The 17444-nt window shown below is 41.3% G+C and overlaps 1 protein-coding gene and 1 long non-coding RNA gene across 2 annotated transcripts in view; both read left to right on the forward strand.

Annotated features, from left to right (window-relative positions):
* Window positions 1-495: 495 nt before the first annotated feature.
* Window positions 496-17444, forward strand: part of LOC111968746 (protein lin-52 homolog) — a 25812-nt gene continuing 8863 nt past the window's right edge. Inside the window, exons 1-5 of the mRNA XM_023994594.2 lie at window positions 496-596; window positions 2540-2614; window positions 2697-2734; window positions 2853-2919; window positions 3029-3112. Coding sequence (XP_023850362.1) covers window positions 578-596; window positions 2540-2614; window positions 2697-2734; window positions 2853-2919; window positions 3029-3112 — 283 coding nt within the window. The 5' untranslated portion in view covers window positions 496-577. The remainder of the gene's footprint in view (window positions 597-2539; window positions 2615-2696; window positions 2735-2852; window positions 2920-3028; window positions 3113-17444) is intronic.
* The window catches only part of LOC139028236 (uncharacterized), a 5884-nt gene continuing 5510 nt past the window's right edge, over window positions 17071-17444 (forward strand). Inside the window, exons 1-2 of the long non-coding RNA XR_011480422.1 lie at window positions 17071-17091; window positions 17138-17290. This is a non-coding gene — a long non-coding RNA (uncharacterized lncRNA). The remainder of the gene's footprint in view (window positions 17092-17137; window positions 17291-17444) is intronic.

Below are 17444 nucleotides of genomic sequence, written 5' to 3' on the forward strand. Positions count from 1 at the left end.
GTCTGCAGTTAGGCCGGTTGGACATACTGCCAAATTCTTTAAAATGACGTTGGAGAGGGCTTATGGTATCTGGCAACTGCTCTGGTGGATATTACTGCAGTCAGCATGCCAATTGCACACTCCCCCAAAACTTAAGACATGTGGTATTGTGTGACAAAACTGCACAATTTAGTAGCCTTTTATTGTCCCAAGCACAAGGGGAACCCGTAACGATCATGCTGTTTAATCAGCTTCTTGATATGCCACACCTGTCAGGTGGATGTATTATCTTGTCAAATGAGAAATGTTCACTAACAGGGATGTAAATAGATTTGTGCCCAAAAATGTAGGTAAATAATTATTGTGCATATGGGGAAATTCTGCGATCTTTTATTCCAGCTCATGAAACATGGGACCAACACTTTTCATCTTGCGTTTATGTTTTTGTTCAGTCGAAGAATCTTTGATGCAGTTGTGTGGCACTGTGATACATATGCCACCTGCTGACAGACGTTTGTAGTGCAGCCTGGTGCAGACACGTCAATCTGAAGCAACATCAACCTATTGGCTTGATTCTATCACGTGTGTGGATCTGAAGATGGCGTCTCCAAATGGAGGTAAATTCTAATTTCGTTGTTGGGTGTAAATTGACATATTGATACCGAGATGCTAATGAAACCCGTATGCTTCGTATTTCTATTTGCTGAAACATTCTGAGTTCATATGTTGTACAAATGTCTCACGTTTTTCACAAGGCTATGCTCACACAACAGGTTATGTCTGCCAAACCAAAACAAGCCAGCTAGCAATGCCCTTCTTCCTACTTGATAAGATAACTATGCAGTTTGTCTTATTAGCCATCTCGGCCTATCCAATTTATCAGTAACAGCCATTTTAAAGGACACTGACCTAGCTAGGTGATCAGCAAAGGAACAGTAGCTGTAATGACGAATTCATGTGCATGCTAGTAACTAGCTACAGACCGTACGCCAGATAATGTGATGTAACCAAAGATTGGGTGTCCAATACTGGGCGTTACAAGAAACCCCCTTACAAACCACCACCAATAGATGTGTCAACTAACCTGTTCTTGGCAATACTTTCTTCGTTATTGATTCTGTGGGGGAAAAAGTACCAATCTTAGCAATGTCCGTTTCCAGTTGCAGGTGGTTCTACAAAAACCAGCGAAAACTCAAAGATCATCCACGTTTTGTACCTTGCGAGGAAGTTCCTCTCCGTTTTAGCTGCTGCACATCTAGCATTTCCCAACATCTTTGCAGGAAATAGTCCTTTCTATGTGATGACAGTGCATCACACCGTGTGACCAAAACACAAGGTCTTCACACATGCAAGTGGCATATCTCACTCGATACTAAACATGGATTTAATATGAGTTCTTGCTGGTTTTGTAGAACCACCTGTATGGAGGTACATTTGTGTCTTCTCCATACACCTGTAACTGGAAACGGACATTTAAGATACTAGTAAGTTCTTGATTCTGTGGGAAAAAAATATCGCTAAGAACAGGTTAGTTGAACAAAAAGGGCTGTCTAGCTATAGAATGTATAGCTACAGTAGTTGGAACTGGTTCATGGAACAGAACTGAAAGTTGGAAAATAAAACAATTTTGAGGAACAGAACCGAGAACGAAAGTGATCTATACTGTTCTGGAACGAACCAGTTATTACCGTTATTTTACATATTCCAGTCCCACAAAAAAACGCAACAAAGCGCCTATGCAAAGTCCTCACTGTTACTCAGAAACTTATTCCAGTGTCTGCCTGCCAGCTGAAAATCTTTGCCAGTTTTTGTGTAGGCTACCCCCCCCCCCTTCTGAAGCATGCATAGTCTAATGTAGCTACTGACATTACAGGTGTGATTTAGAAGTTAGGGAGAGGTTTTTTAATTAGAGAACAATGGATTAACTTTTTCAATGTTAAGGATACTATAGTTATCACGTTTCACATTGGATTTATTAACTACAAAAAGGTAAGATGTATTTTATTTTAATTCTGGTGCCACTCTGCTCACACAAGTTTGTCTCTGGTCTAGCGCTCAAATTCTAGGCAGCATTATGTGTAATGTAATGGAACTGAGAGTCATGATCAAGAGCTAGCTCTGGTCCAAAGTTAGTTAAGCCAACTCTCTGAAGTTCAAAGACATTCAAAGTTCCTTCATAAAAGCTGCTCCTCCGTAGGTATAATTCTGTGGGCCTAATTATGATAATGCATGTCATAACAACAAGATGCCCAGTGCTCTCCTCACCTGCAAAATTTCAGTCGCATGTCGCACCCTACACTACACTTGTCTGTCCAATGCATGTACATAGCTTTCCCGTTCCGTAGCAAGCAGCTTTATCCATTGGTGATCTAATTTAATGTTGTTTTCAGAGGTTTAAAAAGGAACAGAGAGGAACAATATAAACCGTTACTTTTTGGGGGTTTGAACCGGCAAGCACAATGACTCAGCGTGAACAGCACTTGGCTAAAGGCTACTCTTTCACATTTAGTAGTGTTGAATCGGTTGATGACGACTAAAATACATTTTTCCCCTTTGTAAGGTGATGATTTTGAGTCCTCTCTGCTGAGTTTTGAGAAGCTGGATAGAGCATCTCCTGACCTATGGCCAGAGCAACGTAAGTTTGTCTTCTCCTCTGTGTTCGCTTCATAAAGCCTATCATTGCAATTTACTCATTCCTGATTCTGATTCTCACACAGTGCCAGGAGTTGCAGAATTTGCTGCATCTTGCAAAAATGTGAGTGTTTTTCAAAGATCTATAGCTAGCGTTGATCTATAGCTAGCCCAAAATATATATGAATAGACCTACATGGCTGAGAGAATGCACATTCTTATTATTATTTTTTGTCTTGCAGCCAATTACCAATTCTCCACCCAAATGGATGGCTGAACTGGAGAGTGAGGACATTGAAATGTTAAAAGGTAAAGTACAGTAGTGTCATATGGTACACTTACTGTTGAGCATTGCCTACTTGTGAAAATAGACTAATAAGTATTCACTGACTGTACTCCAACTCTATTCCTCCCACAGAGCTGGGGAGTCTGACCACAGCAAACCTGATGGAGAAGGTCAAAGGGCTACAGAACCTGGCCTACCAGCTGGGCCTTGAGGAGTGTAAGTATACACACATGATACACATACACACTCACAACCAGTTGGGGACCAGAGCCCTGCACGGGCATATATTTTAAGGCCTACCCATGCCCGTGATACTCATGCCCTACCCTATCCGGGCCTGATTGCTTCTGCCAAATTTAAGGCCCTGCCTGAAATTAGAAATAGTTTCCTCCGTTAGTAAATCCATAACTTTCCCACTGGGCGCTGCTCGCTCTGCATGCGCTCTGCTCATGGCGGCTCTGGATCTGTGAGTATCATAGCAACGGCTCCGCTTGAGCTGCTCTGCTCATTGACGAGACATATATAGAGAGCGGTTAGCTACTTTTCATCACTCTAAACTCTTACAAAACTCAATGAACATGATTACTTTCTGTGAAATAATCTCTCGTCTTATATTTGACGAGATTGAAGCGCTTCTGACACCATGTTGTGATCTTAGTCAGATACTGTTGACTGTACTGCACAGCAGAGCACAAGGAAATTACTCCGCTTCAAAATGTTGGTGATCAATTTAGTGATGCCCTGCCCGTACCCTAGCTATTGATGATAAAACAGGCCCTAACCAAGGCCCATCAGGCTCGGGTCGTGTAGCAGAGCTCTAGTTGTCATTCCATAGGCTACCTCTAGATGGTGCTGCTAGCCTTATGGCTAATTTATGTCTGACCAGTCAAGGAATATCTCAAGTAGCCATTCAACTCATTTTACATTTCACGAAGTAGACACCGCTTTTTAAGATTCAATGTATTTCTAATCTTTCTGAATATTGTTGTAATGAATTAGACAGAAATAGATTGTAAATGGAGAGTATTGGAGTGATTCCTCATGAAATCCAGACAAGAAAATTACATGATTTTTGTAATTTTCACAAAATGTGATCCATAGAATAGTCCATTGGAGGATGGATTGTTGAGATATATTTGACATTTGTATCTAAAAGCATAATTGAGAAATAATTAACGTTGGCATATTTATGACATTTTAACCTTAACCAAAGACTACATCATTTTTCATCTTTCATCAGATGCTACAAAGCAAAAAAATTGGTGTCATTTGAAGCTTTACCGCTTGCTCTGTAATATTTTGATTTAAATATATATATATATTTTTTTATGAATATTAAAACTTCTGATTAAAATATATGAAAATATATTTAAAAAAATATTTGGCAAATATTTCAATACAATGCCTTCAGAAAGTATTCATATCCCTTGACTTATTTTACATTTTGTTGTTACAGCCTGATTTAAAAAATTTCTTTTTTTCTTTTTAAGTCAGCCTTCTACAGTACTCACAATACCTCATAATGACAAAGTGAAAACATGTTTTTAGATTTTTTTTTGCATTTATTGAAAATGAAATACAGAAATAACTCATTTAAATAAGTATTTACCCCTGAGTCAATACATGTTAGAATCACCTTTGGCAGCGAATACAGCTGTGAGTCTTTCTGGGTAAGTCTCTAAGAACTTTGCACACCTGGATTGTACAATATTTGCATATTATTCATTTTTTATCCTTCATGCTCTGTGAAGTTGGTTTTTGACCATTGCTAGACAACCAGTCTTGCCATAGATGTTCAAGCCCATTTAACTAAAAACAGTAACTAGGACACTCTGGAACATTCAAAGTCGTCTTGGTAAGAAACTCCAGTGAATATTTGACCTTGTGTTTTAGGTTATTGTCCTGCTGAAAGGTGAATTTGTCTCCCAGTGTCTGTTGGAAAGCAGACTGAACCAGGTCTTCTAGGATTTTGCCTGTGCTTAGCTCTATTCCGTTTATTTTTATCCCAAAAAACCCTCCCTTGCCGATGACAAGCATACCCTTAACATGATGCAGCCTCCACCATGCTTGAAAATATGAAGAGTATTTCAACACGACACTTTGTAATCAGGGTATAAAAGTTTATTTCTTTCTTTCTGTTTTTTTTTGCCTGTTTTGGAATATTTTTATTCTGTACAAATGTCCTTTGTTTCTCTTTGTCATTTAGGTTAATATTGTTTAGTAACTACAATGTTGCCCTCATGATGAAATCCCTGAGTGGTTTTCTTCCTCTCCAGCACCTGAGTTAGGCAGGACCTCTGTATCTTTGTTGTGACTGGTTGTATTGATACACCATCCAAAGTGTCATTAATAACTTCAACATGCTCAAAGGGATATTCAATGTCTGCTTTTTAAATTTTGACTCAAGACATTTCAGCTTTTCATTATTAATTAATTTGTAAAAATGTCTAAAAACATAATTCCTCTTTGACATTATGGGGTATTGTGTGTAGGCCAGTGACATAAAATCTCAATTTAATCCATTTTAAATTCAGGCTGTAACACAACAAAATTTGGAAAAACTCAAGGGGTGTAAATACCTTCTGAAGGCACTAATATCTGCTAGTTTAAAGTTATGGCTATTTTATACAGAGAAATTGGCAGTAGTAGGCAATCACAGCCCTCCTTTTACTTGTATCATTGCACGTCAGCAGAGTCAGCAGAGGGCAACCATTTTGAATGCATTTTCACATTAAAGGGTAGTTAGCATGAACTTAGCCACATGTAACAAATGGATTTACATTAGTATACGCATCAAAATATCCAATGCAAAGTTACACCTCACTTTTCAGAACTTGTTTTGTTATTAAATAAAATGGATGAGAATGCCGAAATCATGACGGAAACATTTTTGAGGGATGTGAAGGTATATGGAGGACCCGGCAAGCCAGCCTATTCCCTATAATGTAAACTCCAGCAGAAATGACTTCAAATGTATAACTTTAAATTAAACCAAATCGTTTGCACTCATGACTACGGGTTTCAATTTAATTTTCAGCCAATTTACAAGCAAATACTTGGATTTATTGTTACAAATCAGCTTACTAGTGTCGTGTCTTTGGCTATGCCGGATTAAGTGATATGACATGCTATTCTATAAAATAGTTTCTCTGTAATTAATATTACCTGATTGAGCTAATCATGTAAATGTAATTAACTAGAAAGTCGGGGCACCACAAAATAATATTTATAGAGCTGTTATCTTCCGAATAAACTCTTAAAGACCTAGTAATATTTTACATCAATAGCAGTCAATATTAATCGTCACCTTATTTCAGTCTCATCTGAAAGTTGTCTTCACGAACCCTGGCTAACAAGTTGAATCAGCAATACAAAATTGGGTTTAATTCTTTATTTACTGAATACCTAACTAATCACACAGAATTACACATACACATAATTAATCATAACTTGATTACAAATTACGTCATAAAGGAAAACGTCCCTAGCGGGCGGAACAGATATGACAGCTGGTTACACAAAAGAAAAGGGGGCTGGGTTTGAGTGAAAGAGCGGGAAGACTTGAGGAACAAAGGGAGATGCCATGCTATCGTAAATACAGTATCCTATGCATTCTAAATTACCGCCCATTTGGAAAAGGAAAATGCAATAAATATTTACTCTGAGCTGCGTTTCGGTAGGTTGGTGGTAGGTGGAAGGCCGTGTTGCCCAACCGAGTCCTTTGAAGAATGTCTCTGCTGGTCAATTGGATACATTGTAGTAACATCGTTGTTTGGTAGATGGGATACTCTGTCTGTCCTATCCTAATTTACGTTTGCAGCTGCTGTTGCTAACTCAACGTCTAGGAGGTATCACTTCTATAGTGAATAAGAGTTCAAAGTTCATACCATTCGCAACCAAAGCTCACGCTGATGTTGGCTTCGTTCTGTAGTTATTATCTGAACCATTCTGACATCGGACCGTCGTCCTCACATCCTCGGAACAGGAAGGTTACATTTTCATCAAGGGTTTATATAGTGGAGGGAGAAAAGGGATGTGTTTCATAATTTACAACCTATGTCTCTTCACGTGGGCGGGCCACTGAGTCGGGCCTAATTCAGTCATGAAAACCCAATTCTCACATTTTAGAAGCTAAAATCACATTTCATCCCATCACGAATAATTTCATATTCAAACATTTCAATTGAACAACAATTCCATGTGAATCCGATAACTCTGATGTGTAGACTTTCCACTGTAGAGTTTGTCATTCTATCATTGATGAGAATGTGCCAGATGACAACCGAACTGACATAATATACCTTAAGTACCACCGCATATGTTCAATTGGTCGGATTACCAGAATATAGTTCATTCCCCCCCAACTTCTGATGTTCCCAGAATCTCTATGTTAACCAAGGGGTTTTCTAATGTCACATCAGTAGAGTAGAGAGAGGAAAAAGGGGGGAAGAGGTATTTATGACTGTCATAAACCTACCCCCAGGCCAACGTCATGACACTAGGTTGCTAGCCAACTAGACTGCTAACGTTGGCCATACTTGCATGCTAAAGTTAACCCTACCAGCCTGCTAACGTTACGTAAGCACTTCATGAGTCAGCCAGTTGCTATCAACACCAACTTACAGCTACATTAAAGTACTGGAGTGACTGCGGTTCCGACATGCCGTAGCTATTGATACGAATATTTCTGCGCAGGTGCAGGAATTTGTTTTACTTAGCTGCTGCACACTGCTGCCAATGTAACTTCTGGTCTGTGCTCCCACTGCTCCGCTGCCACTTCCATGAAGGGGGAAACTTCATGTTGTGCACTAAAGATATGGTTGAAATGTTCCAACTATGCATTCCATGCCTCAAGCGCGATTTCATGTTCTTTTTTCAGTAGGGGTGTTAAGCTACATACAACTATCATGTTGTACACCGAAGACATGAGTGTGCAAAGCTGTCATCAAGGCAAAGGGTGGCTATTTTGAAGAATCTCAAATATAAAATATATTTTGATTTGTTGAACACTTTTTTGCTTACTACATGATTCCATATGTGTTGTTTCATAGTTTTGATGTCTTCACTATTATTCTACAATGTAGAAAATGAGTAGGTGTGTCCAAATGTTTGACTGGTACTGTAACTCAGTGTAAAACAACATCAATTCAACATTGCATTTAGAAGTCTGGTGATGTAGGGGCAGGTCTCACATAACACAACAAGTATTGAAGCATGTGATGGATGCAAAATGTGGATTGACAGATTTTCTGCATCCATTGTCCTAATCCATAAAGTGTGGATTAGAGAGATGTAGCCTAGCTAAGTGCTCCTTTTTTTCCTAAGAGGAATATGGGTACTTAGCTCGCTATGGACAAAGCACACCATGCACAAACCCAGAAACAAAACACCGTGACAGAGATTTGATACAGACTTAAATAATTTCCTCTCAAAGTATTTTTTGCTGCCAAAATAAAAGTATTGTTGAATTCTAACTATGCATTTAATGTTGGCTGCACTCGTTTTGCACACACTCTTGTTGTAGAATAGAGCACTCCCTTAAATCTATGCTCTCTGGGTGGGGTTCTACCTTAAATCTGGATTGGATTTAGCCTCCATTCAATGCTTAAACAGAAACTGTAATCTTGTACAGTGAGGACGAGGAACCCTCTGCCCCCCTTTGTGATTCTGAGAGATGTAGAGCATGTTGGTTATGCAGAAGGGGTGCAGGGCTGATAGGTCCCGCTCCACAGCGAGCGCACCGCTGATTTGTCAAATTCCATAAAGACAGGATGATTAAAGTAGACTCATTCTGGAAAGGATTATGCCAAACATGATTTGTCTGGGCTTTGCCCTGCTCGCTCATAGAAATGAGAGATATATTTTTGTTTAATGGCAACGTTTATGTTGATCAAGCAAGCAAGCTACCTCAAGATATAGCGCATGACTTGACCGCTTGAGTGACAATGAATTGCCTCAAAGTGCACGTAGACTTGGTGGGGATGACAAAAGCAATGACACTGCTTGAATGTCTCATTATTATGCAGCAGGCGTTATGAAAGCTCAGATTAGTGTCATTGACTTCAGCATAGCTGTAGATAAAATGTGTTATCTGCTTATTCCAGGCTCATATTTACAGGTCAGGATCCTCTCTGTCTACCACACACATTATAGCTAAATATTATAACTAAATACAAATTAAACAAGCTGATCATACAGTCTGATCCAGGGTCTGTGGGACCAGTCTCACCCAAACGGATAAGCTTCATTTACAGGCATTTATGGGAAAATGAAGCTATCTGATGTCCCTCACATTTTTCAGATCAGCTTGTCTCATGCCCTGAGCATGCAGTGATCTGTTAATGTTCTTTCATTTGATTAAATGCTTCATGTTGTCTACCATACGACATATTTGTTTGTTATAAAGATGTTAGCAGCCATAAAGGAAGGGATGTTGTCTTTGCAACCATGTCATGTACCTCGGGATGAAGTAACACAATGATGGTTATTATCGGTCTCAGAGCAGCTTGTAATGATGCCTTTTTAATGTGCTCTGGTTTAATTTTCTTGTTTTCCCGGCTGTCAGAGGAGGCCTTGTAAATCTCAGCTACTTTTTCATCATGTTTGTTTCCTTAGAGAGAGAGGGGGAGATAACACAAACCAGGGCAGGGGACAGGATTTACTACCCCCCTTTAAACATGTGGCCCATTAAATTGAGCTGGTTAATGGGCAGAGTACAATCAGCCAGTGAAAACACCCGCCTTGATGCCTGTGGAGGAAGGGGACTGGCCAGACGTAGACACCTCTGACCTAGAGGACACTGATTTCACCTGAACCTTCAGAAGGACTTGGAACACCAGCCTAATGTCATGTAAAATGGCTAAATGTAGCCTAATCTTTGGAGATCCATAGGCAGAATACCTGTAGAACAGAGGCCCCAAGTGTGGAAGGCAAGTGGGGCAGCACTGCATGTATATTATGCATGCACATATGTGTTAGTATGGGTGTGTGTGGCAGGCCCTCTGTTCCCTGGGGGCCCCCCCTCCACCCCCCCCGATGGCTGTGTGATGCTGCAACAGTGTGCCCCAGGGGGGACCTGGCGCATGCCTCCTCCCCAGGCCCCAGCTGCTGCTCCGACCTGTGATGAATGCCCCTGTTGTGGGCCGCTGAGCTCGGCATCAGGCCCTGGGTCCCAGGAGAGTGCTGACTACTGTGATAAGTGCTGTTATTGGAGGTAATTGAAAGGGGATTGGTCCTGAGGGACAGGCCTCAGGCTGCTGCTCTAACACACTTGTAGGTTTCACTGATCCCCACCACCACCGGCTGACTGGACTGACTGGGACTTGGCTCCTTGCTAATGCAGTGATATCTTTCTCTATGATGGTGCCTAATATGGAGCCAAGCAGCATCCCTATGCAGAGACCATTTAGTGTAGACTGATATCATTTTTCTGTATAATTCTTTAGAGTCAGATGATGAGGACAAGTACTGTACAGAACCAGCCTCCTGATTTTTCACTGCAATGGATTTGTTGGAAATAGATTCAGATTTAAGTAATGGGGCCAATGTGTGACATTGGGATTAAAATTTCTAAATGGTTTGAAACAGAATTTTAAAAATTATTTTCATGCAGGAAAAAAAGTTAACTTCACCTATACAGCATCATATGCCTAGGACTATACATTCCTTTAAGAAGGGTTCATAAAACATTGGCAAGTCAAATTCAAGGACTTTCAGGAACTTTTTTAAGCATTTAATTGTAATTGAAGGACCTCTGTTTTACAACTGTAAAGACAGAATTTAATAATATAGACCCCCCCCAACAAAAAGCATTTAAGAATAATTATTTTTTTGGGGGGGGGGGGGGTCTTGCTAATGCATTGATTTACAAATTATTATTACATTCTAAAATATGTGAGAATAATGTGGACATTACCTGACTAAATAGATTGGATGGCCATTTTTCTGTAGACTATGTGGCCGACGCAGGCACACATAATAAAGCCATGAATAGCGATAGCATTCATCTCACCATTTGAATCTCACCATCACTGTTCTCATAATGAGAAAGTGAGCAAAAACCAGGTTCCTTTTTTATTGGAAGAATTTGTCAATCAATTGAAGTGGCGGGAAACAAACAAAAGTGGCCACATCTCTCACAAAAACGGATTATAAAATGAAATCATGGAAAATTATAAGGGAGCAGGAGAACTTATAAATTGGCTACAATATTTACAAGGACTTTTCAAGCACCAAATTGATTAAATGTCTGATTTTCAAGGTAGGCCTATTCAAATACTTGAATTTCTGGCCTCCAAATTAAAGTTCAAGTAGGCTACTTCAAGCCCCTTGTACTGTTTAAAATTGCAGGTGTAACATGGAAAACAAAATGTATTTCTCATGTTATTTCATTACCAGGTTATATTGTGAATAAGCCCACTGGGGCATGTAATTTGTCATTATATCCAGAATAATTAATAGGAATAGCGTTGGGAGTTGCGCAAAAGCCTATCCTACACAATTGAGCGCAGTAGACTCGGTGTCCAATCCGAGGCACAAAAATATATGAAAAAATTAACTCATTACCATAATACTTTCTCTGTTAAATCTAACGAGACCCTGCTCTAAATCAAGCAGACAACAACAGATTATCAACATCAATTCGCTAAGGATATTAGATCCAACGTGAATCCAGGCACAACTGTCTTCACCGGCAACAAATGAGACACACATATTCCTCGCAAACTCCATTTTTTCCAGCACTTGAGCTGTTGTTGCATGGCATGCGCTATCACAACAGCTGTTTGTCACTTGACTGTCCTTCCTTCATGGATCAGATGATGATGTGTGAAGATATCATGGTGTAACTAATCAGCGCCAAATGCCCATCAAATGCCCATCGAATAAGTGTTATACATAATTATTGAAGAACCACGTTAATGACAGTATTGATTTAGGTTTTAAGTATCAAGGTAAGGTGACACTTTTGTGTTAGAAGCATGCGATTTTGCAATGTCATACATCATTTTTGATTTGTGTGCCCATGAAAACTGTTTTCACCCCGTAACAAAAGGAGACTCGAAATGTTACCTAGTTACACTGCATTTCTGCGATCTCTATACAAAAAACAGTCCAACAGATAGATCAAGGATTCTTACAGGGTTCAAGTTCAATATCTAATTTAATTGATTCATACTTAATATATTATATAATGACAACTTGCACTGCCATAAAAGCAAGGACAGAAAAGTAACGTTTTATGTCACACAATTTTTGACAAATCCGTCAAGACACCAACCATGATAAAGGGTTAAACAGGTTTTAAATCAACTCGTGAATTTTTTTGAATATAGCTATGTTCTCCCCGTATATCTTCATGTAATGAAATTGGCAGATTATTATCAATAACTTATCAACAGCTGTAACAAGTTGTCTAGTGTAGGATATCCTTACTGGTGCCCTAGTTTATATAAAGATCCATTTGCATGTCAAAGTGCTTAAAGTACATATTAGTCTAAGATCTTGTTAATTTTGAAGTATTGCACTTGAATAAAATACTTTCTGTCTCTGTTGGTTTTTACTTTTGGCTGCCTGTAGCTGTGGCCAGGAATTGGTTGGAATTTGGTGTGGAGTGGATGGAAAGAGTCTGATGTGATTTTAGTCGCCTTCTGCAGAGCTCTGCATAGATGGACAGATGACAGGTCTTGCTGCTGCCACATTATTTTACAGCAAGACCTGCCAATCCTCCTCAATGAGGCTGTCATAATCATCCAGGTAATCCTCCAGGTTTGGTTTGATAAAAGGGAACGCCAGTCAAGACCAGTCCTGCTTAGTATTGGCTGGCGGTGGCAAAGAGCTGTCCTGGTCTAAACACCACTGTGCCGCCACCACAGTAAAGCCAGGATGACCCCTACATCCCTGCCTATGTGGAGTTGAGGCTGAAGGTCAGTGCTGACAGCTCCTAATGGCCCAGCATCAATCTCCTTCCTATTAAGAGGCCAGGGCTGCTGAATATGATTGCATTCACACTGGCCCATGGTGCTAATGTGCCTTCATCAATCCATCAGGGCGGCCTGAGCGACCGCGGGGCGGGCCGTTATGAAGTTCTGCTCCCTGACAACCTCTGAATGAGGAACAGGGGACCCACCCCCTCCTCTCCTCTGTCCTCCTCTCCGCACCGGCCTGCTTTATGAGCTCATAGTGGAGATGAATAGCAAGGCCTACCCGCTGGAGAATTGTCCGTGGTGAAGACGCCATTAGGAATGGCGTGATGGGAAACTGAAACGAGTCAAACGATGATGTGTGTTAAGTTTTCTGTATCAAATTATTTCATATTTTTGCAATTTGAGATGCATACTTTGGGGGAAATGTTGTTTGGCTTGAGGAGATGAAATTGCTGGTATGAGAAAATTGTCCCTAAAAAAAAACGTTTCTGTTTAGCAAAATATGTACCAAGTTAATCCAGAAGCCTCAAACCAGTGTTGCATGGTTAACGCAGTTTAGTTTCCTGACTGTTTATGTTTAGTGCAGCTGTTGAAGCATGTAGTGACAGTCAGTGCTGAATCGCAATCGTACAATCAGAATTGTGGTTCATCAAACTCTTGAAATTCTTCAGTTCACTTTTAGCAATTTTGAATGTTCGACTATTACACTAAGATTGTCTAAACAGCCTAGAAGCTATGGTGAGGTGCCCTCTGTCTCTGTATCAGTGTTGGAGGTGTGTATCTTGGTAGAGGGAAAGAGAGCTGCACACACCGCCTGTTCTTCAGCCCTGCCTGCCTGAGCAGATCGGAAATGACACCTCATTTCCATAAACGCATTAGGAATTCATTGGATTTTCTTTCCCAGCTAATCATAGTGGCTGTGTAAAACCTTTTAGGCATTTTAATGAATGAATTTTGACTGATTGCCTATTAATAAGGACACCTCTTGAACAGGGATAGGCTGTGGCATGGGTGGGGAGGTGTAGATGTGTTTGTTTGTGCGAGCGTGTGTGTCTCAGTGCACACAGGCAGGAATATATTGGAGGGAGAGAAGAGGGGGGAGGAGAGGAGCGCTCTCGGTTGGGACATAAAGAGGAACCAGTGGCTCCCCTGGGAAATCACTGGCTGTGTCTGCATCTTAAATATCCCTGTGAAGTATCAATAAGTAGGTAATTGAATTGTGAACACAAACATGAGCGTCAGGTGTAGGCTATGTTTTGCGAGGTGGGTGGGTATATGGGAAGGGGGGGTGAGTGAATGTGTTAATGGGGGAAGGAGGGGTTTGTGGGGGGTGTCATCCCCGGGTCCCAGGGGAAGTGGACAGTGAGAATGGATGTTAAATCCATTAAGTAAAGCTTACAACCAGTAATAGCTGAGTGGCACTTAAAGATGGGCAGCAGGGGTCAGATTAGTCTGCTTGACTCTTAATGATAGTGAATTGTGGAAGTCGGGGCTGGAGGCTGGGACGCCAGTTAACCCAGGTGGTCATCTGTCTCTAGGGCTAACAGGGGTCTGGCTGGCTCCTCTGGCGTGTGCCTGGAGAGGTGAAGCGGCCTCACCATGATTACTACCATTCTACACACGGGGGGGGGGGATGTGACAATGACACCCAGATCACACACTCCAAACGGTAGGAAGGTGATGTCACACATTTAGGCTATACATTTACATTGGGAGAATGCTATTTTGAGAAGTGCTGGTGGACAAATATTGTATTCAGTATTGGATATTCATTTGGTTGAGGGGGACATTTTGTCATTTTATTTCCCATCAGTCCCATGTTGTGATGGCATCCCCAGGCCAGCCCAGCCCGGGCTAAATGATAATTAGAGCACAACTAATCAACAGGGTGAAGACATGGCCCTCACAATCCATAAGGTGTTATTTAGTATGGCTGGCAGCTGTAACAAGTCACTGATAAATAAGTACAGAATTAGTGATTGACCTTTGTAATCAACTAAACACATCTCTAACTCCCTCTAATCAGTATTGATTGCCCCTGCCGTGTAACAGCGTCTATGTGTGGGCATGTGCACATGCATCCGAGTGTGTGTTTCTGGGTGGGGGGGGGTGTCTGCCATCTATGTTGGTGTCTTCCACTCCGTGTGTGTGAGTCCAGTTGCCTGAGGGTGGCTGACTGGCTGATCATTTCTCTTCCCGCTTGTAATATTTCTCTTACAATGCAAATCATATGAGTTTCTATGTGACGGAGGCGGATGCTAAACTGAACTCGTAATTAATGAGTGGCTCAGAGGGTTTAGTCTTGATCAAGGGGGGGCTGTAGCCACAGACCGGGCTACAGCCACAGACCAGGCTGCTCTCATTTATTGTTGGGGTGATCGAGAGAGATACGGAGGGAGAGGGCTACCAGTCTCTCCCATTAGCAGGCCTCTCCAGAAACCAGTGGTCCATTTAACACGCTCTTAGCAGAGAGATCAGAAAGATAAACTGGGATTAGGAGACCAATGACTCAATAGTATTCTCTAAAGCAGGGGTATTTAACTCTTAGGGTGTTTTCTCAGTCCTCTTTAATGTGAACTCTGGGGTAAAAAAAGAAGCAAAATAACTCTGTACTCTTTGTATTCACACTGCCCTTGCATTTGCATGAGGACTCAACTCTTTTGCCAGTTCACTTCACCTTTTTTGAGGTCTGAGTCCTCTTTGCATTCAAATTGGTATGTTCTGAAAGGAACCAATATATTTTTCCAACATTCACTCAATGCACTCTGGGTAAAAGTACAGGACAAGCCATTCCATCAGAACGTGTTATCGGACAGCTAGATATACCAACGTACATTTGTAAACTAATTGATTTAGTTAAAAAACATTATTGTAATCAGAAGATAATATTAACATGTAAATATCATTGATAACAGATTAAATATCAGAAGAATTACTGGAGATTAAATAATGCTATAGGCCTAACTGAAAATTGTGCACCCAATGTAGGCTACTGCCCCTTTAAGAGTTGGAATGGATTTTGTACCTTATGTTTTGATTATCAGCAACTATGTTGTTGTCTTCTCACACCATTCAAAGCACACAACTGAATAATCAGTTTATGAATCTCTCTTAGCCTATAGATCAATATATTGGAAACAAATCATCTCAACATTCGTGTCAGTACAAAACTCCACATATATTTAGGAATTTCTTTGCATCCTTGACAATCACTAGTCAATATCCAAAACCAGTTTTTTCTACGAACCTGCACATCATCTTCTCTCTCCAATGTGAGGGGTTATGGCAGGTGAAACTGTGTTGCAGTAGTCTAGTGTGAGGTGTTTTGGCAGGGGAAACTGTGTTGCAGTAGTCTAGTGTGAGGGGTTATGGCAGGTGACAGGTGAAACTGTGTTGCAGTAAGTCTAGTGTGAGGGTTATGGCAGGTGAAACTGTGTTGCAGTAGTCTAAGTGTGAGGGTTATGGCAGGTGAAGACTGTGTTTGCAGTAGTCTAGTGTGAGGGGTTATGGCAGGGGAAACTGTGTTGCAAAGTTAGTGTGAGGGTTATGGCAGGGAAACTGTGTTGCAGTAGTCTAGTGTGAGGGTTTATGGCAGGGGAAAACGTGTTTGCAGTAGTCTAGTGTGAGGGGTTATGGCAGGGGAAACTGTGTTGCAGTAGTCTAGTGTGAGGGGTTATGGCAGGGGAAACGTTGTTGCAGTAGTCTAGGTGTGAGGTGTTTTGGGCAGGGGAAACAGTGTTTGCAGTAGTCTAGTGTGAGGGGTTTATGGCAGGGGAAACTGTGTTGCAGTAGTCCTAGTGTGAGGGGTTTTATGGCAGGTGGAAACTGTGTTGCAGTAGTCTAGTGTGAGGATTATGGCAGGTGAAACTGTGTTGCAGTAGTCTAGTGTGAGGGGTTATGGCAGGATAAACTGTGTTGCAGTAGTCTAGATGTGAAGGGTTATGGCAGGGCAACTGTGTTGCAGTATTCTAGTGTGAGGGGTTATGGCAGGTGAAACTGTGTTGCAGTAGTCTAGTGTGAGGGGTTATGGCAGGATAAAACTGTGTTGCAGTAGTCTAGTGTGAGGGGTTATGGCAGGGGAAACTGTGTTGCAGTAGTCTAGTGTGGAGGGTTTATGGCAGGAGAAACTGTGTTGCAGTAAGTCTAGTGTGAGGGGTTATGGCAGTGAAAACTGTGTTGCAGTAGTCTAAGTGTGAGGGTTTATGGCAGGTGAAACTGTGTTGCAGTAGTCTAGTGTGAGGGGTTATGGACAGGGGAAACTGTGTTGCAGTAGTCCTAGTGTGAGGGATTTATGGCAGGTGAAACAGTGTTGCAGTAGTCCTAGTGTGAGGGGTTATGGCAGGAGAAACTGTGTTGCAGTAGTCTAGTGTGAGGGGTTATGGCAGGGGAAACAGTGTTGCAGTAGTCTAGTGTGAGGGGTTATGGCAGGAGAAACTGTGTTGCAGTAGTGTAGTGTGAGGGGTTATGGCAGGTGAACTGTGTGTGCAGGTAGTCTAGGTGTATGAGGGGTTATGGCAGGGGAAAACTGTGTTGCAGTAGTCTAGTATGAGGGTTATGGCAGGGGAAACTGTGTTGCAGTAGTCTAGGTGTGAGGGGTTATGGCAGTAGGGGAGGAAAATGGTGTT

The sequence above is a fragment of the Salvelinus sp. IW2-2015 genome, linkage group LG9 (genome assembly GCF_002910315.2).
Source record: "Salvelinus sp. IW2-2015 linkage group LG9, ASM291031v2, whole genome shotgun sequence".
NCBI lineage: Eukaryota > Metazoa > Chordata > Actinopteri > Salmoniformes > Salmonidae > Salvelinus > Salvelinus sp. IW2-2015.